This window comes from Oryzias latipes, chromosome 23, assembly GCF_002234675.1.
Source record: "Oryzias latipes chromosome 23, ASM223467v1".
Lineage (NCBI taxonomy): Eukaryota > Metazoa > Chordata > Actinopteri > Beloniformes > Adrianichthyidae > Oryzias > Oryzias latipes.
The window spans coordinates 15,307,841-15,332,477 of NC_019881.2; the positions used below are offsets into that span (position 1 = coordinate 15,307,841).

The 24,637-nt window shown below is 37.2% G+C and overlaps 1 protein-coding gene across 1 annotated transcript in view; it reads left to right on the forward strand.

The window, feature by feature from the left end:
* exoc4 (exocyst complex component 4) overlaps window positions 1-24,637 on the forward strand; it is a 137,965-nt gene that overhangs the window by 76,609 nt on the left and 36,719 nt on the right. The window contains exons 12-13 of the mRNA XM_011491137.3: window positions 12,732-12,834; window positions 13,606-13,722. Coding sequence (XP_011489439.1) covers window positions 12,732-12,834; window positions 13,606-13,722 — 220 coding nt within the window. The remainder of the gene's footprint in view (window positions 1-12,731; window positions 12,835-13,605; window positions 13,723-24,637) is intronic.

The following is a 24,637-nucleotide window of genomic DNA, read 5'->3' on the forward strand; positions in this document are numbered from 1 at the left end:
GAAGTTTACCAGAGATTATTTCAATTTAATAAGTCACCCCAGAGCTGATTATGAAAAAGGAAAATGATAAAAAATGTTTCTAGCTTTTCTTCTAGCACAGAGAGAAAAAGAAAAGTAAAAATACTGTACTTATTTTGTTTGATTTTATTTTTTTGAAGACATTACAAACTGAATTTTGTCTACCCTTTTACGCGATATTAATAGAATGAAAAACATGTACTAAAGCCAAATAAAAATTGAAGTTTTAATAAATATTCAAGTGGTTGATGTCTTTAAACCATTGTTTCTTCTAAAGTAGAGACAAATTAAAATTTTTGTTGGTTAAAACCAGAAAAAAATGCCGGTGCCATTGTTATCCAACCATTTACCTATATTTTACTTCTCTTCAAAGGGTTTGCATTAAAGTGATCGTATTTCAGTGTCAGATAATAACCATCAAATTACCAAATCCAGCTCAGGCTGCCAGTGTATGGCTCACATGGTTATTAAACTAAAAGCATTGAGATTTTTTTGCATTGTCTATTAGAACTCAACCTTTGTTGTGTGCTTTTTTCCGTTAATTGGATTATGTCAACTAATACAATGCATAGTATTTAAAAATCAATATTAATTAAAATTATCCTGTTTGGTAATTTAAAACCCAGTGATCTGCTCTGGATTTTACCCAACAGGGAATCTTTTCTCTTCGTCTTCATTCCTCCCCCTCATTCAGTGCCCTTTGGTCCTCTTGATACCTGAAATATTTCATAGATAGACTTTCTGTTTACCCAGATGGTTGTGTGCATAAAAGCTCAGCACACGCACACATTTCTCACACACCTGTCACTTTTTTAAAGTGAAACACTCAAAGTTAAAGGTCAGCCCCAGCTCAAGGTTGTCTCCACGCCTCCTTTCTCTTTCCCCAGAGAGCCCCTTTCAGGTGGACACACACTCACACACGGCACAAGACATGACTCTACAGAAAGCAACCTGGAAAAGGCTACGAAAGGATCAATGAATAATTTAACCCATAACTTCATATGTCCCCTGCCAGTAATGTATATGTTTGACGTGGGTGTGTTCATTTGGGTGTATTGCCACTTTCATTTTGCAGATGCCCTTATGTGCCGGGAGCTGGCTGTTTCGACACTGTAATGTGATGTGTGGGAGTGTTATCAGAGCTGTAGGTATGACAGACACACAGCCCTCAAGCTGACTTCCTAGAATTGCATTTTGTTGGCCGTCTTCAATATGAGACCTGTCACCTTGTTCCCTCCAGGCCATGCAAACTGTGATTGAGGCATTTTCTGTGAGGTGTCACTAACAAGGGGTACACGTTCGTGAGGCTTTTTGTGTTTCTGTCCATCTGCTTGCTTGTGATGGGTAATAGGCTGGTTATGGTTGTATGGTTGGGAGTTTCATACCTTCTCAGACTACATGTTTTTCTACTTTATCTGACTTTTTTGTCCTTCTTCGGTTTTTTTTTAATCCCTATTTAATTCTCATATTTCTGCAGTTTGTTGTCATTGCGTCCTTGTGCCTTCTCTTCTCCCTCTTTTCCTTTCTTGCCACCCATTCTCCCCTCCCACACCCCCTCCTCTCATTTCCATCCTTCTGTCAACACTGTCACAGGTTGGAAAGCCCTTCAGTGTATTACAGATCTCTCAGCAGCAGTTCTCTTTATGGCTTTTTCTCTTTTTAAGTTCAATCAGGCTTCAATGGAGCCACCAGAACCATTTCAATTTACTACCTGGATGCCACAGGATGGAAAGTCCCAACATAAAGCTTTAAATGGAATTGAAGACCACAAGAGGAGGAGGGAAAAAAAGAAAGATGGAGGAAATGTGTGGAAAAGGAAGGGGTCGATGCATTGAAATGGTGCCACAGAGATAACGGAAAAGGAGAAGTAAAAATAGAAAGAGGCAAGGGAATTAGAGGAGAGGAGGCAAGAGAGAAATAGAAGGCAGAGGGGAAAGTGGTGTTACTAGGGATAAGAGACCGGAGATGACACGCGAGGAAAGGAGGAGGAAGATTAAGGCTTGGAGATTAGGGAGGAAAAGACCACATAGTTACAAGACGAGGGGATAAATATTGTAAAGTATCTGCTTTTACTAACTGAAATGTTCACTGAAACTGCTCACCTACATGCTGACAGAATTCATCAATCCTGAGATGTCTGTCGTTGTGGTGTCAGTATACGGTGTACGTGTATGTTGTTGTTTTTTTACTGTTTTATATGCGTGTATGTGTGTGTATATATATATATATATATATATATATATATATATATATATATATATATATATATATATATATATATATATATATATATATATATATATATATATATATATATATATACATGTACATATATGTATATATATATGTGTACATATATGTATATATATGTATATATATGTGTGTGTACATATATATATATATATATATATATATATATGTGTGTACATATATGTATACATATATATATGTGTGTACATATATGTATACATATATGTATATATATATATATGTGTACATATATGTATATATATGTGTGTACATATATGTATACATATATATGTGTGTATATATATGTATATATGTTGAGCTGCCAGCCTCCTTAGCTATGAACTTTTATGGCTTACCCAGACTATAGATGGGATCAATGATGGTCTTCTGGCTAGTTATTGAGTCTGAAGTCTTTCCAATATTTAACCGAACTGAACCAATTCAATGACATCTGGGGAACCTGTGAAGGTGCTCTGGGTTAAGTAGATAATTAGTTGGTAAAACTGAGTTTAAAACATTCACGTTCTGCAACATTTGTTGAGATTTTAAATTTTATTTCCCTGAAATCCTGTTTTCATGGGTTTTATGAGCTGGAACTCAAATTTATGTAAAACAAACAAATAAATACTTGAAATCAATTAAACAGTGGGCCCTGAATCTGTATTCTAAGACAGTTTCATTTTTTGAAAGGAATTATGGAAATAAACTTTTCCACGATATTCACATTTTTTGGAACTGGTCTGAATAACCTAAAGACCAGATATGAAATACCCCCCCCCCCTTTATATAGTTTATCCTTTGAGTTTTCTTCTTGGGTTAAAATTGCAACCGTTGCTATTTTCAAAAATGCTTTTGACCTCCAACTTCTTACTTTCTTCTGGGCAACTTTCCACCCCCACTGGGCCAACTTTGACTCATGTTCATCCTAGCAGCCAGTCTATGGTGTGTTGTGTCCAGGTTAAGTGTTTTTTTTCAGTGCTTTTCACGCGAATTGAAAATGGCCTAACACTTTGCTCTCACAGGAATCGTTGCCATTTCAGGCTTGCTGAGTCATTCACTGAACCATAAGTGTCCTTCAGTGGCACAGAGGTTTATATTATCAACCATAATTAGAAAAAAAACTGCTGTATTTGCTTGTGGCAGTGTAAAGTGGAGCAAAGATGATTTTTTTTTTTTTTTAATTCTACATACAATTTTTGAGTTGTGTGGCGACTTTCTTCACATATGCAGCACTCGCTCAGATGCCTGCTTTTCCATATCCAGGAGCCAATGCATTGGCCTGCATTATAATTCTTTTCTCTGTCTCTGTCTCCAGTGTCAAGACGACTGAATCATTGTTTGGACAGTACTGTTAATGAGATCTAAAGCTTTCAGTCCTGATTTCTTTGAACTTTTGAATAAATGAAAGTGATCTCTCATTAAAAAGGCAAACAACAGCCAAAGCTTGGAGTATTTTTTTTTTCTTTTCTTGCTTTTAACCTTTCAACTCCAGTTTTGCTTCTTCAGTTCTGCCCTCAAACTTTAGTCAGAATAGATTCAGTTTATAGATTCATGTGATTTAATGATAACTTTAGTTGTAATGAATTGGTGTTAACTCTATTCTGCCTAATCATCTTTCTCCCCCTTTTTTTTTAACTTCCTTGCTGTCTTTAATAAGCAGGGGCTTTTCCCTGTGGGAGGCCACTTACAGCTCTGCTTGTTAATAAGACTTGTTTTATAAGCAGCAGGGGAACACTTACCATACTTAAGCACCTAGCAGAGTACAATCAGAACTAATACATTTTTTGTCTACACCTGGCCTTCTGACTAGAAAATGACTTGTGTCCGAACCGAGCAATTGGTTGTAATCAAGAAAATAAGCATTTGGGGGGGTCTTCGGGCCCTTAAACCCCAGACCATATACAGAGCCATCACCTGCTTCTTTGCCTGTATTGACTCATATTGTACAGTGTGCACAAAAGCAGTAATTTAGTAGCCCACTAGCCTCCCATTGTGCCATTCAGGCATCTTTGCCTCTCTGTGGTGTTAATGGCTTAGAGTAACTGGTGAGAGAGCTGGATCCCTCCTCACATCTCACAGACCTCCTCTATTCGCTGGATAGCAAATGAATAAACACGGGAGGGTTGCTGAAATGCTGCCCCTGAAGGACGGCAGATTTATTCCAGGTCTGCGGCTGTCTTTAAGGCATTGTGACTTTTCATGGTGGAGTCCATTTTCCTGGGGAGTTCAGAACACACAGCAGATAGAACAAAAGAAAAAAGGTGGACACTAATATCATCTGCATATATTTGCTCCGCCTTATAATTGCAACATTTCTGGGCATAAACATGCTAAAAAAAAACTAAAAAAATTAGGAATTTGAGAACAAAAAAATTCCTAAAAAATAATAAAATGATACTAGAAACTTGGTCTTTGGTCCACCCGTTCCTGAGACATGTGAGGCTTCTCTGGTGAAGGCACAGACTCCTTAACACGACATATTGAAATGTATGTAAATAGTTTAGCTAGGATGAAAATCCCCCGGCGATAAAACCTTGAATCTTGAATCTAGTGCTCTATGGGTTAATGAAACAAACAATGGATTTCAAAGAAATCAATATTCGATCAAATTCTGATGAAATGTGATTTAAATCAAATTGTGAAGCAAAACCTAATCCTACCCTGACTAGATAGATAGGTTTAGGTCTCGACAAACTTTGAACTGAATGCCCCTTGATTTCAGTGCTCTCCCCTGGAACGACTTAAAAGTCCCAATCTTTTATGGAATTAGTAGAAAATAAGGAGATGAATGGTGGGAAAGTTGGCTGACTTGAGATGGAGGAGCAGGCCAACGTGGCTGTAAGGTGGTGATTTGTCTCTGAAGCTCTGTGGTGTTGTTGGCGTTGGCAGAGTCAGCTAAACAAGGCCTTCATATTTCCTGTTGTCTGCAGGAAACGGCTGTCTGCTGCTACTGCTGCTTCTCCCTCTCAGAGCCCGCGGTCATCAATCTCCCTCTTTTAATTGGTCTGCACCACACTGCGACAATCCAGCGCGCGCATGCACTGACGCACACACACACTCAGTGGCATGTGCATATATTGATAAAAAATACCCCAAAAAAAGAGTGCAGAGGTATAAATGTCAACTGAAGCAATACACGTGAGATTGCAGTCTGAACTTCATTGCAAGTGAAAACTTTTCCAGACATCTCAGTTTTATCCTAATTGTGTCTCATTTTTATTTAAAACTGGTTGTTGTTCAATCTTTTTGTCCAGTACTTCACAGTGACACAGCGGTAACATTCTGTTCCTGCCCATTCGGCGCTGCACACAAAAACTGTGAGATTCTGCTTCCCAAGGTGTTAGTCAGGTGTTTGGCAAATTCCCTCTCTTGCAGCTATAGGATCTTTTTGACCTAATTGGCCATGTGCTTCTTTCCCTGCCTGCCCTTCGGCAAGGTTCTTCCACACGGACAAACAAAAGTGCATAGATCTTAGTTGTAATGACCGTTAGATTGTGGCTCTCTAACCCTGCCAAGCCACCCCGATACACTTTGATTGGAGAGGAAAGGGGAAAAAAATCGATAAGCAATTTACGGAGGTCAGCAATTTCTTCATCAAGTGGAAACTTACAGTGCAGTGTGGGATGTCAATAGTCTTTGACATTTCAAAAATACTGGAATCCCCAACACATATGTTTTGGGGGAATATTTTCCAGAATCCTATTTTAAAAACCCACTACGATCCTTTTTTGATCTATTTTAAAAGTGTTTCCAGTGGTCTTTTAATAATGATTGTGCAGTTCTTAGACAAAAAAAAAGCCAAAAGAAAATGGTGTTTTTTTTAGGACATTGCTTCTGCAGAGCAGCAGTAGTTTCATAGAAATGAACTCCATGTTCATATTAACAGGGGGTCATGAGCCCCTTATGGTCAATTTACCCTTTCAGTTGGCTGGTTTGTGTTGATACTTACTTGCCTTTGAGACATGTAGAAGTGCTCTCCTTCCATTTTGCTCATTAGGGGCGGTCAGTTTTACCCACTTGAGATGTTAGCCTAAAAGTTTCTAAAACACTTGTTCGAAAGTTTAGGCATTTTTAACCAAGGGGCTCTCGTGAGGGGACGAGGAATTGAAGCAGGAAGCTCATCAAATGACACCAGGTGCAGCATTTCTCTCTCTTCAACCACATGTGGATACGGAAAAACGTTCATTGGGAACGAGCAGAGGAAAATGCTGGGATTTTCTAAAAACAAAAAGAAAGTGGCGTGAGACAAATGTAATGTGGATGCTCATACTAAGTGTTGCACAACAACAGCTCTGTCAATGGCATTCAGTAACTAAGGGAACTTCTGATTGTGGAGGTTTGGAGTTGAAATCTTTTTTTCTTGTTTAAAACGGCTCTTTTTTTTTCATTTTGTGGCAGGGTCAATTAAAAACAATCATGAGAAATAATCAACACCAATGTTTGAGCTCATACATTATATGAATCGAATATGTTCTAAACAAAGGCTTTCTAGTTAGGGATGCAAGGAAATCAACCTGTCTTATAAATTATTTAAATTACATTCAGTTCAAAAAATTGCCATTGCAGTCCACTTCTTTCACTTCGAACCCAAGCATGTAGACACACTCATTCAGTTTCCATCATGCATTTTCATTTTGCTGTCTTCCTCCTTTGTTTTCGCTTACAACACTTCCTCAAGCCCCCACACCAATCCCTGCGCAAATGTATGTAGTACCCTCACAAAAAAAAAAAAAAAAAAAAGCACGTAAGCACAACAAAAGCCTTGAGCGCATGCAATGCAGCATCAGTTAGCAAGAACAGAGTAGAAAACAGCAGGGAGCCTGACAGAGGCGTGGGCGTTGTGTGGGAGGACCATATGCATTTCATCAGGGACTGATGAAAACACACCGTATTGTCACACACACACAAAGTATTGCTGCTTCTCTTTCGTGTTTTCCTCTTTGTCTTCTTCACTCCCCTACACACCCATGTAGAAAATCCCGTACAGGCTGCAGATGGCGCATACCAACTGGAATCTTAATTCTTGTTCCAACCTGTTTATGATTGTCCTCTATCAACTGGTCATGCAACCTGAGCTGGTAGAGAAAGCTGAGGCACTGCCATCTGGTGGTGGTCGTAGTAATTGTTTGTTCAGTGCACTGAAAATGATATATATTTTAAAATGTCTGAGTATAAACTGTGTTCAAGATTAAAACAGGAACTAATCGTTCAAGTTTTTGGAAATGTGTTGATTCCTTACTGTAAAAGGTGCATGTATGCCTCAATTATTTTTAATGTATAAAGAAAAATGAATAGTTAATTTAAAACAGTGTACTGGCCTATAGCCAAATACTTTTCCTCATTTGTTCTTTGTAATAAAAGCAGTATTATATGTTGTGCTGAAAAGGTCAATTTTCCAAACACTGCAGTGGAAGGTTGTAGCGTGAGAAAACATTACAGATAAAAGCTTTCACTTGTCTTATTGTGACATATTGATATCCTGTATTGACCTGTGGTGGGATGTGTGTGTGTGAGAAAAAAACAGATAGATTTGATAGGTTCCTCACCTGCAGGTATGCACAAACATGTGGCTGCACACCACCCCACTCCGTGTCTCTCCATTGCTGTAGTGCAGTTTGTCCTGTCCTTGGTGTGTGACAGAACAAGCCTTCCTCTGTGGGCGGCAAAATCAGAATTCATCGTAGCTGATCGGTTCGTGCCTGAGGGGAATTCTGGGAGATTTAAAAATGCTGAGAGCCTCATCGATCTTGGCACATTCTTACTAGGCTGTCTTTCTTTAGTCTTTGTCTTTATCCCATTTCTTTTTCAGCATCATTACTTTGCGGCTGCAGACAGAAAGGATGATGGCATCCCTATTCTTTCTGTTCAAAGAAGCATGTATTACCTTTGGTTTTCTTTTCAGCAGGGAATTAATTTGAAACTTTTGCAAAAATACCTCTTATTCTTTCTTTGATCCCACATGTTTTTGCTGTGATAAAAATATCAAACTTTGGCTGGATATGCCTCGTGCAATCTTTTGAAAGGTTACAGTCAGTTTACTCATCTTATCAGTGTTGCCATGAACACAGCATGTCTGTACGTTTTTCCTGTTTTCTTTTTCCTTCTGTGACATCCACAGTTATAGCTTCAGACCTGAAGCTCTGACATGCTTTCTAATGACAAGATAATTGCTAGCGTCCATACTGTTGAAGGTGTTCATCAGGCGTTGCTACCAAAAGGCTTAATTTTAAAAAGCAGTGATGCTGCAATGCAAGATCCTGTTTTCATGTTTTTTTTACCACTGTATATTCAAACTGTTTTACTCAATCTATTCCACTTTTGCTTTTAACAAATTTAATTTGAAAAAAACCCTAATTATTGCAATTTTTGGAATAGCAAAAGTAGGAATTTGGCTCTGTGTGTAACGGTAGCTGCTTATTTTAGCTCTATTCCTCAGACAGATCATGAAACATCTACAAAATGTTTATTTCTAAACTAGGTGTGTCAATTTATCACGTTAATCGCTGTTAATTAATTACAGATAAATTAAAATGCTTTTTTTTTAAATGACATTAATCCCAATTTTAATCTATAATTATCATTGTCTAGTTTATAAGAGATAATTCCTGACGAGGTGTTTTTTTTTAATAATATAAAGGACAAAGCGGAGGCTTGATTGTATCAGACAGTTATACTCGAGAAGTCCATTCATTTCTGAGAACGGACACCTAGAATGGCATGATCCTGCTTTTACTATAGTCATTCACAAAAAAAAGAAACAGTAAATTACTTATTAGTACTGTAATCTTGTAATTTTTTAGGTGAAACAGCGAATTTTAAACTGTGAATAAGCGGGGGAAAACCTGTATTTGATGCACAGTATGATGCCTTGTCATGATAACGGCTACAGCACTTGCACTGACCTCGCTCTGCAGCAGCAGAGGAAAGAAGGACAAACCATTGTTTCAGAGGAAAAGTTTGTCTCTTACCGCTTGTTTTGGTCCAGATGATGAAGGAAAAATTAGTCCAAATCGTTCAAATCCTCCGGTGTCATCTCCTCGTGTCTCATCTCCTCCTCCTGCTAATTGCTCAAAAATCGAATTGGTTGATAGCACTAATTTTAACGTCTTTTTACATCAATAAAGCATTATTTCCTTTTTTTGACACTAGTAGTTATTGGTTTGCAAATTTCCCAACTGTGATCGTTTTACCTTACTTAAATCTTTTGATTAGCCATGTCCCGTACAACATTGGGTTGTAATGCAACCTGAAATCCTTTGCCCTGATCATTACTGAGATCAGTGGTGCTGTTTATTGAAATTAATAAATTAAATGGCATCACTAAAGCTCCCTGCTGTGGTGTCCTTTTAGTGATCCAACAGTTATTCCCTCTTTATTATTAACAACTTCTATTATGGCCTCTTGTTACATCTCGCAGTAATTTTAGGGTCCTTAAACATGGGGTGTTTGTAATCGGGTGAAAAAAAGGGTGATGGAGCACAACTTTTGGAATTTATTGTGATTTTGTTACCTCTTATTTAAAATGTGTATAAACAATAAATTTAATTCCAGTACATGGATAAGATCTAGATATTTAGAATTCATTATATGTTCTAAACTGTAAATGAAAATACTGAAACTTTATGTTAAGCAAAAAAAACAAAATGCCTTTGACATAACCACTTCAGACCTTACGATCTGGTACTTTGGATATTTTAGACTGTTTTGTTCTGTCGTTAAAATAAAGTGTGTCAAATTACAGTATTTTATTCAGGCATTGTTTGCGGGGCTGTCAAAAAAAGGGTCATCATAACAAAACATACATCCCTCGATGTGGTTCACCTTCAGCCAATTGGAATTGAACTTAGTAGAGGCAAGCTTGTGATCAGACATCTATTTGTTTGCATCACATATATAGAAAAAGACAAAGACAGTAGAAAATACAAGAAGAGAAACTAACAAAGTTTGATAGAAAGTTTATTTTCTTCCAAATATATTTTTTTCCAACAGTATCTTGTTTGTATTTATGGTATTCAACCAATGCCACAGTTTCTCCCAGTGCTAGGTCAATTTTGAGATACACATGTTTATCCTTTGGCTCTCTGTCATTAGAAAAGTTCATTCTGCTCTTTGTTTGGATGTTAAAGATTTCTGAAAATACATATTTTTGTGTCAAAAATTCTTAGTCCCATTTATTGTCCTCTAAAACCCTACTTTCCTATTCTTTTATGCATTACGAAGGTAGGTCAAAGAGGGTTTCGGCTGTCGGCTCTTTACATGAAATCTGTTTTGAGCTGTTCAACAAATTTGTTCGCTTGAGAATTACGCATTTGACGTATTTTTTACGTAGTTTATACATAATTATTATCTAAATGTTACGCAATTGTGTGTGATTTTTGTTAGATGCATACGCAAATTTGTGGCTTTCCACGACCGTTTCGCCTGTCATGTACCACCGATGTATGACAAATTTATCACGTATACAGAGCACATATCTCGTTAAAATTACGTAATTGACACAAACATTTTGGACCAGATTTGACCAGATTTTGTTCTTTGCGTGGTTTATTCGTACTTCTTCCGGCATTTTTACATGGTACATTCGTGATACACCTGTGAAAATGGAACGTGAAATTAATGTATTAATATTAATTAATATTAATGTATAACCAATTTTTATCCTTGCAACATGTTCAAAATGTACGTAGTGGCTCTGTGACACGGCCTTGATTTTGTCATTGGGTAATGCAGTGAACATGTTCAACAAAAATGAAGGATTAATAAAAACAAATGTCTACTTTTAGTGTATCTTTTAGTATTATAGTGTAAATGTTTCAATCCCGTTTTTCTTTACTAAAACTGTAAATGTGCTTACATGCACTTTTGGAGCTATCTAAACGCGATGGGCCCCAGCAGTGTTTTTAGCCTAGTTAGCCATTCTAAACTCTCCTGCATCACCCTGCGGACTCAGTACACAGAAGAAAGAGTCTTGTTCCTCACAGCAGATGGCATTCTGGATAGACAAAGCCATTTTACTGCTCCATCGCTGCAACATTACTCAAACGTTATCGCCCATGCCTACAAAAATCCATCTGTGTTCACAAAGTAACTTAAAGATCCATCATTTTGACACTTGTATTGAAACAATGACAATAATGACAGCAAGCAATAGATTTTAGAACAACATAACATACATTATACTAAGCAACTTTTTATCTTACATTGATTTCGAGAAAAGGAAGTTGTCAAGAATATTTTTTTTGTCCTCCCTAAAATACCATCTTTACTGTGTTTCTTTCATACGAACGCTGTAGGTTGCTACTATGGTTTGGCAAGCTTGGCGTTTTTAATGAGGCCGCAGAAGAGTTTTTCCTACTTAACTTTCTGTTGTGGTACAGTTTCAGTGGGAATCAATGAAGGATTTAGAATGGGTTTAGGCTCCTTGCTCACTTTTGTCTTTTACTCAGACACACTAGGATGCACACACTGTGAAACACACTGCCTCTGCTTTTGCTGACTAATTGGGTACAGATGTTTAGTAGTGTGATCCAGAAGTTTGGATTTTTTATTTTAATTTTTTGCAACTGTATTTAGTCAGTCATCCATCTGCTCCAGTCTATTCTTATTTTGACCATATAGACCTTTTTTTTTGCTTGCTCTGCAACTTTTAGTATAACCACATTTACAAATAAATTCCCATTTGTGGCTTTTGTCCAATGCAAAGTCGATTTTCTGCCATCAGTTTTGCACGATTTGTTACAGAAAAACCTTTTCCTTCAATACTCCATGAAATGTTTCTCTTTGGAAGTTTATATCGTATATTAAGTGTCTCCCAGGTTAAAGAATTCTTTTGTTAGAGGTTTGATTTATTTGTGCGCTTATACGGACTGAGCGCTTGAGAAGGCACTTACTCTTGCATGGATTGCCCTGTGGTGTGTGTGAGACAAGGCCAGTGACCAGTGATCCACTGATAAATGATGTGCGTATGTGCCTCTGCAAACCCATACATAACTGTCTGACCCTATCTGATACAAGCAGACACCAGTGCTTGAGGAGAATATAGAAAGAAGACTCTTTATAGACCATAGATGTTTTTGATTATTAATTTTTAATGCAACTTTAGTATATTGCAGTTTTTTAATTATATAATAACTTTCTAACTATAATCTGTTGTGCATTCTGTTATTTTTAACAAGTTGCTACACATTTACTACTTTACAACCCTACAGATTAGATGGTTTCCATAACGATCTGTTCAGCTCCTCTGGAGCCATTTAGGTTTACTGCCTTGCTCAAAGACACCTTAAGAGACACTTACAGCTATCTAGATTGATCTCCCAAAACACTTTCAAGTTGTAGCTCGGCTGCAAAGTGACGTTGATGTTCTCAGCCCCTTGTTTGATTCTTCCCATGATAACCTCTCCAATGTTTACTGAACAAATGGACTCATCCTTATAGCTGTTTGTCGTAACTTTTTTCCTCAGATTTATTCAGGAGATTGAGATGAATATGGGGCCGGGTCAAGCCAAGCAGTGTCAGCTCCGAGCTTTTCTCACCTACTACATTAATGACCTCTTCCTCAATCAGGTTTGAAAATGACAAATTATTGTCTTTTTTTATTGTATTATAAAGCACAGTATCTGTACTTTTCATGACTTGATTCAAAATCCATTTGTGTTTGTCCCATTGTAAGCAGACCAGCAACAATTTTGTCTTTTAAATAGTATTTTTATTCTGTTCTTGAAAGTCTCAACATTGAATGGCAATGGTTCTGTATTGTATGCAATGTTTGTTGGCCAAAAGAAAAGTGAATTGTCTTTATGAAGAAGCGACTTAATCATAACTTTGCTGACAGAAATGAAAACAATCTTCCACAGACAGATTTATTTAATCTTTCCCAACTTCTGCCAGCTTTATTGTTAAATGGAAGATAGATTCTGTTTTTTAAATAACCGTTAAGACAGACACAATTTACAGGTAGATTTGAGTTTGTAATATTTTTTTTATGTTTCCAACATATTGGTCGATTGGAATTAATAGTATTTTTGCAAAATCCCTTAGATTTGCTTGATAGACATTACTAACAAGGATTTTCAAAGTAATCACAAATATTGTACAACTTTATTAGGCCTGGACGTTCACAAAGTCATCAACCCACAAGTTATTTTAAAAAAAATGTATACAAAACATGTTTATCCCTTTTATTTGCACATATGACCTCTTTTGGAAACTTTATGTAGGAATATGATATGTTTTGTAAGCATTCAAATTTAAAGTAAAAATAATACACTTTTTGATTTGGGATTGATATGTTGCCATTCAATTGCCAATGCCTTACAATACAACACTTTGCGTCAGGTGCGGACGGAGATCAACAAAGAAATTGAAGCAGTGAGTAAGATAGCTGACCCCCTGAAGATCCTTGCAAGTGCTGACACTATGAAGCTTCTTGGCGTGCAAAGACCTTTGCTGCAGGTGAGAGAAAAATTTATTTATTATTAGATCATACAATTACTAAAATACTGACATACAAATTATTATAAAGGTAAACTGTCTATTCAGTGGATACTGAGAGTTACTGAGTATATTATTGATAGACTGAACCATTTTTTTATTTCATGATACACTTTCCCTCTGAAATTTTTATTTGCATATTATCTTTACTCAAGAAACAATTTTTGATGATATTTATCTTTATTTGTTGTTGTTTTAAAAGCCTAAAGAACATGGTAGCTCTGCATGGTTATTGAGTTTTTTTTGTTTGTTGTTTTCACAGACGAATGATGTTTACAGAGATTGCAACACAGATGCATGCATAAGCATGTAAACATATCTATGTCTGTCTGAGTCACTTTTTGTTAAATTCAGAACAACTTTGGACATTGGACTTTTTGTTTTGCGTTTAGTCATTTTTTGATGTCTCTTCATGTTTGCTGTTGTGTGAATGGCATGCCTTTGACACATTTGTCAGTGTGTCTGGGAATGTTTCCCTGTGCTCTTGTTTCTGTTGGTGCTTTTTCATGACGGTCCTCTCACTGCGGAAGATTAGTGGTGGCAGTTTATTTCATGCAGAGTCTGTGGGCGTTTGGAGTTCAGCGAGGGTTTGTTTACCACTCTGGCCCCTCCTTGAGGACTTCAGCTTTTTTGCTAATTATGCTACTGTGGTTAATGAACCTTTTTCTACTGATAATGGAGAGAGTCATAAAGTATAGCTTTAGTTTGGGGATTTTTATGCATTTTAATTTAGCCCAACAACAGAAACCCTCTTTGCTTCCACCAATGATGATCACATTTAGGGTTCAAGGTGACATTTTTTGTATTTTTTTACGTGACATTTGTAGTAATCTAAATTGATTGCTGCCTGTCTGATACTGTGTTGTTGGTCACCAATTTGAGAGACATTCTACTGGATTTCTTTGGGGGGATGTTGTAAAAGTCTATAATCCAACGTATTCTGACATAGCGGTACATAGTTGTTTACATTTTAAATGATGTTATTACGCCAAGCGCACAAGCTGTTGCAGATGTCAATCTATCCAGCTTATATCATTAAGATCTCAATCCGTTATGGAATCCCAACGTCTTTATGTCAACAGAATGGTTAACGGTTGTTGATATTGATATTTGATAGTTGAAGCTGAAGATAAATGCATGTTTTTAATGAAATAAATGTAAGTCATTGAGTAAATCGTGGTCATATAGCTTTTTTAAAGAAATGTGTACTGCTATTATCTGAGATAGACACGCCACCTTTTAAGAACCAGCATGCTTGGTATAACGAAGAGAGCACCATGATGCTACACTACATTACACTACATTACACTCTCTCATGCAACTCAGCTGTAGCCATATGCAGGAAAACAACAGGGTACCGCATTTTATTAAGGCATCTGCTCTGTGCAGCCACTGATGCGCACGCATGAATGTGTAAGAGGGTAAATTAAAGAACGATATTTGCAATTGTGTGTTGTGTCTTCTAAGATAACAGCTGAGATGAAAAATGAAATGTTCTGTAACATGATGCATGCATGTGTCAGCAGGCGCAGAGACCTACCCGGCACGGCAACAGAGCAGAGTTTTAGGGTTTATTCACACTCGACGGGTTTGTTTTATGACATCAGAAATTGGTATGAGATCAATGATAGTGCAGAGTTGCACAGGTTTTCTGAAGCATCGTGGGTAATGAATTGGTTTCTGAGTCATTAAAATAAAACATTTGACTACGGTATGTAAATGTTATGGCAATGACCAGAGACATGCAAATGTGCAGGATTAATCTGAGGCTTACCTCTTGACTTGTCAATGTGCATCTTTAAAAGATTTATGTTCACACTCTTTCAGTTATTGAAGCCACTATTTCCCTGGTTGAAGTCGCACTCTAGTGATCTTTTGATCTTTTAATGATGATGATGTTGTTTTTAGCCAAAATAAGAAACAACCGTCATTTTCTAGGACAGGGGTCACCAACCTTTTTGAGACTTAGGGCTATTTAATGGGCACTAAGTGGCATGAAGGGTGCCACAGGACCTGTTTGCTAAAACAGGGGGGGGGGGGGGGGGGGGTGTCAAAATTAGTTGCAGAGGGGGCCTAATTCCAAAACAAACTTTAGGTTGTGGGCCGAACAAGATAAACATTAATTGAACACACTAAAGATAAACTTTTAAAACTTTAACTTAACTTTAACTTTTTAAACACAAGTATGAATAAAAACAGACAGGAATATTAAGCCAGAATAATAAATATATTCTATCAAAATTATGCAAATATTAACAAAGCCAGGAAATATTAACAATTAGAAATAATGTCTATGAAGACTCTCATTCATCCAGGTTGGTTCCATTGTAGTAGGTTTAGGGGATGTCATCTGGACAGGGGACAGACAGCTCCAGGTTGAAGTGTACAGGAAGCCTACTCACACAGATCAGTACCTGTTGTTTGACTCAAACCACCCCTTACAGCACAAACTAGGCGTTATCAGGACACTACAACACAGAGCCCAGGAGGTGCCCACAAGCTCTGACGGAAAGAAGAAAGAAGAGCAACATATCCGCCAATTCCTCCGAACCTGTGGATATCCCAAGTGGGCATTCACCAGATCCCAACATACACAAAAACAAGACAAGAAGGAACAAGAGCCGAAACGGAACAGTATTTCAATTCGGTATATCTCAGGCATGTCTGAAAAACTTAAAAGGATTTTCAAACAACATAACATCCCAGTTCATCTCAAACCAGTTAATACTCTCAGACAAAAACTGGTTCATCCAAAGGACAAAATTCCCAGCTACAAACAGAGTAATGCTGTGTACTCTATCCACTTGAGAGCCAACCCAGGTGGACCTGAGTCTGCAGTGCATATCCACCTGAAAGCCACAAACCACTCGTTCGAAGACAGTGAAGTCCGAATTCTAGCCAGAGAGAAAGGATGGTTTGAGCGAGGAGTGAAAGAAGCCATCTTTGTCAAGAAGGATAAACCTTCTAAGAATGGTGGTCTCAGGTTTATTCTTCCATCCATCTACGGCAGTGATTTGAAACCTAAACAAACCAAACCAGTTCCACCTGGGTTGTTATTAGCTAAAAGAGATGACCAGTTTGGTCAGGGGGTCACTGGCTCCCCAACCCCCAGCTGAGGACAAAGGACTCTTAACGACCCGAAACCATGTTGGCTAAGTTGACAATACCATCCAGTTTCAGGTCTGACTCCTCCCCCATGAGCGCATATATATATATATATATATATATATATATATATATATATATATATATATATATATATATATATATATATATATATTAGGGCTGCACGATATGAGCAAAACTTGCGATGTGCGATATTAGTGATCAATATTGCGATAACGATATAATTTGCGGTATATAAACAAATAGCAAAACAACCAAAAACATTTTAAAAAAATGATACTCCAAATGACCCTTGTTGACGTAGGAGGCAAACATCTAACATAAAAGGGCTCATCTGATTGGTCAACATTGGAAAGGGTCCATCCAATTGGTCAAATGCATAAATGGATTCATTTGATTCGTTAAATGCTTCAAGCTGCCATAGAATTGTTTTAGCACATTTAAGGTAACCGTTTATTGCGATTTTTTCTGACTTTTGCAATATGGATATTGCACTGCTTGATATTGCGATAACGATAAATTTGCGGTATATTGTGCAGGGCTAAAATATATATATATATATATATATATATATATATATATATATATATAGCAGAATTGACAAAGCCTCTTGGATAAGAAGTCAAATGTCTTCTAACTTTAAAACCAAGTCCAGATGACATCCCCTAAACCTACTACAATTCGAAATAATAAATCAAATTATTTTCTTTAATTCTCTACTGGAGATGTCGCTTTTTTTGTGTCCCACAAAATATAAACGTTATCTGCCTTATGTAACTCTACAAGTCAGTCAATTTTCCGTTAATTAATGAATTTTAGGCTTAATTTTCTTTATATAAATCCTCCATTATGAGAAAATGCTACTAAAACATTTTTTGTGTTTTTAGCATGTTTTTGTCTTTAAATATTTCGCCTCATAAATATAGTGCAGGAAATCCTTCGAGTATTTTCCATAATTTTGGTTAAAAAAACACCTTTTTTTCTCTTTACTTTCATAGGAACAAGACCTGCATTAGTAGTCCATTTTAACTTGTTTCTTTTTTAGTCATGTGTTTGAATGATTAGAGTTCTAAGCCACATGTTAAATTAAAATTTCAATTTGGAATAAGTGAATGAAAATAAATACAAAACAACATTGAATCACTATTGGAAGGAAAGACTGCAAGTAGGAATAATCTGCAGTTTTTTACTTCAAGCACTTCTGAAGAAGTTTAATTTTACTTTATTTAATTGTACTGTATGTTTTTTATTTGTAATATATTCACTGCATTCTTCATTTTTTCCCCCTCTTTTTTGTTTTACTTTGTTTATGTTGCTCCCAGGAAATAACCACATACAGTTACATTATCCACTGCTTAATTGCCAGAGATCCACAACATCATGCTGCTAATATTAAATTACTTGAGCTTTTTGGAAAGGGAAACATTTTTTAAACCTAAAACTGTTCTCAGAACTGTCTCAAATAATATATTCCCCTAAATATTTACCTATTACCCATTTATATTATAAAATCATAATTTATTGACATAAACTTTACTGAAGTCATTAAAAGTAATGAACAGTTGAAAAGCTGGCTCGAACTTGTTAATATACACAAGGTATATAAATCTAACTCAGATGTGTCAGTTAATTTTAATTTGTTTTAAGCATTAAAAAAGCTGCTCTATTTAAGTTTTTTTTTTTTTTTTTTTATATATAATTGCTGTTTCTTTTATGGCAACAACAGAATAACCAAATAGACTGAATTGAATCAAACAGTTGTGTATACGCACACACAAAGAGTTCATTTGTTAAAATACAATATATGAACATTTTAAACAACTTTCTGTGGACATATTTCTATTCAGAGAAAATGTACTTTGTCAAGGTATTTTATGTTAGAAGGATGTTGTAGTTTCTGTCCACTAATTGCAACTCAAAAGTCAAGAAAGAAAAAATAAATCAAATTCCAACCAGAATTACTTTACATTTATTTGTTCTTGTCGTTTATTTATTTATTATTGATTTTAGGTGATAAAACGATGCTTAAAAAATAGTTTTTCCTGAAACAAAACAAGATCCAAAGTCCTGCCAATGGCTTGCAATTAGGGTTGGGCGATGTCCCCGAATTTGGCCGTTGACGATGTTTGCTGTCAACCATCGGGATGGACGATGACATCGTCGGGGGGGGGGTATTTTTACATTTTTCGTTCTTATATAACTGCTATTCGTTATTTTGCTTTTTTCATTTTATTTCCCAACTAATGGTTAATCCGCGATGATCCAGTATAAACTGAGGGAAGTGACTTTAACAGAAAAAGTAACAAGCAAGATAGAAAAGAAGTGTAGTCGCTCCCGCACTTAATTAGTGAAGTGGACCGGCGGAGCGCGGACTTAAAGCTTTGAGTTTGATGGGAAGGGGGGGGGGGGGGTACATGAGCGGTATGTGTGGGAGATTTAAGACTGCGATCCCTCCCGCAGCTCTAGGGGTACAAGCAACCAAACTCAGAACCGGGTCTAAACGTGTGTCTGAGCACAGCTCGGATCGTCAGCACACACAGCGGTTTGAGCATCAAAGCAGAAATGTCGCTCAGTCCTTAGAAAACATTCAAACAATCACGTGGATTTGTGTTTAGTCGTGTCCCGACTAAATAAAGGCTGATGTTATTCTTACACGTTTACGTGCAGCGCCACCCAAAGCTAATGTTGTTAGCCCGTGTTAGCATACTGCTAATCCTGGCTCGGTTCAGAAAAAGCACTGACCACACGGATTAAAATTCAAATGATGAGCGAACAGGTGTTTCATAATAACCGTAACATTATTAAAAGCACGTTTAGAAGATCATCTCGTATTTTACCGAGCTGACATGTCAATATATACAGCCGCTCGGTGCTGTTATCGTTTTGTATTGAATTGTTACATTCAATAAAGTTTGGGAAAAAAGCCGCTCGGCGGAAGTTGTATCCCCTTCCGGTTTTCAAACTGCGCATGTGCGAATACTGCACATGTGCGAATGATTTATTCCGACCGAAATTGTGACCTTAGTGAACGTTTTTATATTCTGAAAACATTTTTCTGGGCCCATGTACATGGTTGGATTCTAATCCGACCATTGATCCCATCAAGATATTTTGTACATGTAACCGCGGCTTATGGTGTCGACGCGCAACGTGGCGGGGGCGTGGCATCACGATGGTGGTCTCTCCATCGGGATGTCAGTCACCCATCACGATGGACGATGATATCGTCCATCGGCACAACCCTACTTGCAATTGCTAATTAAAGCAACTTTGTTTTCTGCTGAATTGCTTGATGCCCTCTATTAATTAAAGCACACAGCTGGAAAGTGAAAGTTGAGTTGAATTGCGCCTATTTGTTTTTTCTTTTTTCTATAACTTGCCCTGTCCAACAGCTGAGCAAACAGATAACAGCTGAAGGCCTCTTGTGTTGGACACATTTTTCTGTTACAATAGGGTTATAACGAATCATTTCATACAAATTACTTACAAATAACTTATTAGGTATTATTAAGTTTATAGTTTATATATTTTACTGGGACATTATTTTGTATTGTTAAATTTTCCCAATTTTTTAACTGTTACCAGAATATCTTTTAAAAATCATATTAAAATAAATAATATGTATTATACTTAATATTATTATGCAGACTTAAGCTACAACATTATACATTTACAAAATTGAAAAAACCCAGGGTCTGTCACTTTCTAAAATCTTTGTCGCAGTGCTTTACGTCCTGAATATTTATAACAGATTTCTATAGCAATATCTTTGCTAGTGGACGCATGGTATTAAATACATTTTTTCTTAACTGTCTGACCTTTAGTCTGGGATATTTCTTCAGCAGAATTGAAGAAAGTCACTTTGTGAAAACACTATACAAGTGTCAGGCTGAATATTCCACTTAATGTTTGTCTAAACTGGCTTTTATAATAAATGCATGTGCATTTTGTACTTATGGGTCTGTTGATAATAATGATAAAGGCAGTGATTTAGTATCCATGTGGCAGCAGGGATGTCAAATACTGCCCTTTTATTTCATTTATATGTATTACACAGCTATTGATATGAACATGAGCTGCTCTCTATTTATATATCCTGTCTAGTTTAAGATAGAAGTCAGCAGGGCTATATAGTTTAGTAAAGAAGGTCAGTGTCCAATCATGCATCCGAGATAGCCATTCCTACAGAGATAAGTTCCCAAAGCAGCAGAGGGGTAAAAGACGAGTAGAATCTACATAAACCATAGACGTCTGTCCTTTTTTACACCTGTTTTTTTTTCTTAAATTAAATCCATTGTGACCAAAGGTCTTCCTACCAAAGGTATAATCCCCCAATCCACTAGGCAGCATTGTCACAGTATCACTCATACACATGCTGTTTTGCCTAGTAGTGTGATGCTATCTGTCCAGCTTTGTGCTGCTACTGATTGATTCATTTAATTAGAGCTGGATCAAAGGAAAGGCGTGGAGACATGGGGAATAGAACACAGGGATAAAACGGGATAGGGAGGGTGTAGTCACTCTGCTGGTTAACTCTGGAGATTGGCTCCATTAATCTTAGCAGAACCTGTGCACATGTTAACTTTGTGACACACTAGCATACAGGCATGTTCCCACATGAAAACTTAAAGACTTACTCCAATAAAAATAGTTTTATGTGTTTTTAACATGGACAAATACTAGGAAAATCAAGTTTAAAATTCAATTTTTGAGTATTTATTTTTTTAATTGCTGTGAATCAAGAGCAGACAAACAAATGCCGTTGGAAAAAGCTTGAAGATGTGACAAAGGATTTACAAGGCAAGCCACAAGCTCCCTGCTCTGCTCTATTCCGATACATTCAACTGTAGACAACTAAATCCAAGTACGTCTTCGTTTTTCTAATCCCAGCTAGCATCTGGCTCAAAACTGTACAGATGGTTGGAAATGAAAGCAGGCTAATTTCACGTTAACAGTCCCGCCCACATCTCAGAGGCTAATGAATCACTGCCACGGTGCATAAAGTATGTCCTTTAAAACAATACATTTTTTATTTTTGCGAAAAACTGCACACAAACTGCAATCATAATTGAAAGATCCCTGGGAATGCTTTTACAATAGATCAAAAAAATGATTGGAGAGGAACTTTAAGGAGACAGACCTTTTGTATTTTTACCTTTGTTCACTAATAACCTCATCAAAGCCACAACTATATCATTTTATTTTCTCTTTACTGCTAAACATTATGCTGCTTCTTGTGTCATCATAGAGGATGCTCTAATTGGACCTGTGGTGAGACCACATTAGTGTCATTATTGTCCCTGCTTTCAGGTGTGCACCAATTAGCTTATTTTGGGGATGTGTTTTGAATTCAACCATAACTTACGCTGGAGCCAACTGAGAACGGATGTAAAACTCTCACTTTGCTGTTTGCTACATCGCAGAGGTTTTCAGCTGCCACTGTCCTACTAATGATGTTGACCTTTTCAAATGCATATTCACATGCAGCTTTTGTGGAGGAGGAGTAGACACAGGCATCACGTGTTAATTGTGCATCCGCACACACCTCCTTCCCCAATGTCTGTAATGACACTGACCTTTTGATTTGTGATGATGTGTGTCGGCAGTGTTGTTTGCGGATGGGGAGGGGGACATTGATCAGCGTTTGTTGATTGGCTTTCCGGCCTTTCTCACCTTGAAACACACACACACACATGCAGGCATACATTGAGAAGATGGAGGTGGCTTGTTCTTCATAAAAAGAGACTTTCCTCCCCCCAGCTACCATCGGCAAACACAGCAGTCACAACAGAATATACCTGTTAGCTCCATCTACCAGGCCGATGGCTGGAAGAAAAGTAGCTGTGGGAGGAAGCAGGAAATTGGGGCATTTGAGAGAAAGGTGTACACTCAAGGGCATCAGGCAGACATTTAAACATGCAACAACTGCTCTTGCAGAGGTTAACAGCAACAGCAGGAAAAAGTAACCCCTCCTACTTTATTCTAGACCAGGGGTGGGCAAACCTTTTGACTCGTGGCCCATAAAGGGTTCTAAAACTAGACAGAAGGGCTGGAGCAGGAGCAGATGCAGAGAATGTTTTGGTTATCCACTTCATAAGAGAAAATAGTAACATGGAATCTGGTCAAAATATGCTTGAATTCTGATAGAAAATTAACATGTATATTTTAAATGCCCCATAGGGAAAATCACAAACTTGGAGAAATGTTGTGTTCATGTGGTGTTAGAATAATCAGAACAATGACTTTTTGACTCGGAAAATACACATGAACATCTGAAAAACAACAAATCTTCCAATCCTCCAATTTCTATACCCCTTGTGCTTTCCTAGGCACTTTAACATTGGGAGTTGGATCATCTAGACCCACTAGACAGTGCACTGAACCTTTTTTCTTCAATGATTTGTGATCTTCACTGGTGTCCATGGATTACATGAAATCTTTCCACCTTTATCCACCTTTGTCATGGTAGGGAGAATACCTCAATGTCAGGGTGGGGTCATCTAAGATAGCACAAGGGATACTTAAACAAAAGTTTATGCACTTGTAGTGCACCACCTATGGGGCGACACTAGAATTACAAGGAAAAACAAAGCACTAAGAAATTTTATCAACATAAATGATTCCAGTTTGTCGGGCCAGATTAAATATCTCAACAGGCCACACATGGCCCCCTGAGCCGTAGTTTGCCCGCACCTGTTCTGGACAGATTAACAGATTAAATGACTTAATCTTTTTTCACTCCATAAATGTGTCTATTCTGTTAGAGAAATTATAATGTCTTAAAAAAAATCTCATCCCAAAAAATTAAATTGAGAACTAGTAATTTTTTACCCTGACATGAAATAAAATCAACTTGTAGTTTTTTTTCCTTCTCTTTTACAAAGAAAAGCACATTAATAGGTTTTTAAAATCTGTCATTGTACACTTAATGTCATTCTATATATATATAGAGAGAGAGAGGAATTCATTTGTTTTTCTTTTGCTAAACGCAACATTAACCCTGACTCACTGAGTTTTTTTTTTATATTTATTTCTCATTCCTTAAACCTGTTTTGGTTCTAGCTCTTTCCTCACTGCTTGAGGTCTAACTGCCTGTTACCACCTACTGTCATCTGGTTATCTCCCACCAAACACATGTACTCCTGAGGCTCACACCCAGTTCCTCTGGGCCCCCAACCTGCCTGAACATGGAGATGTTCCTGTTCTCAAATGTGATGGAGCTCATCTTTCTTTTTATTTTTTATATTCACATCCACTGTGGTTCTGTGGTGATACAGCTATAAATATATGAATGTGTTTGTGTGTGTGTGTAAAGTTTTTGAATAAAGGGAGACTGAATTGAAATGAGAAAAGAAAACGGCGTTAGCAGCTACACCCCAAGGTAGCACAGGTTCCCTTCACGGAACAGTCAGTCTGTGTATAAAAAGACACAATCTGTGGTTTTTGAGTGTTGGTTAGAGGGTGAAAAGTTGAAATGTCAGCTGTATGACAAACATAGCCTTTGGTTTAGAGAGAATATGGTTTTGGGCTGTGGGTGCCTGATAAAAGTCGGAGCTTATATTTTCAAAGCAAGTTAGTGTTTTGAGGTTAGAAAAGTCAGTCTTGTCTGTGTGGCTGTGAGCGCATTTTTATGTGTGTGTGTTTGAGTTATTGCGTCAACCACAAATGCAGTTAATGGGGCACAAAAAAGATTGTACCCCCCACAGAACAAATTAACTTCACTAAATTACAGCTTTTCCCTCAGCCCTGC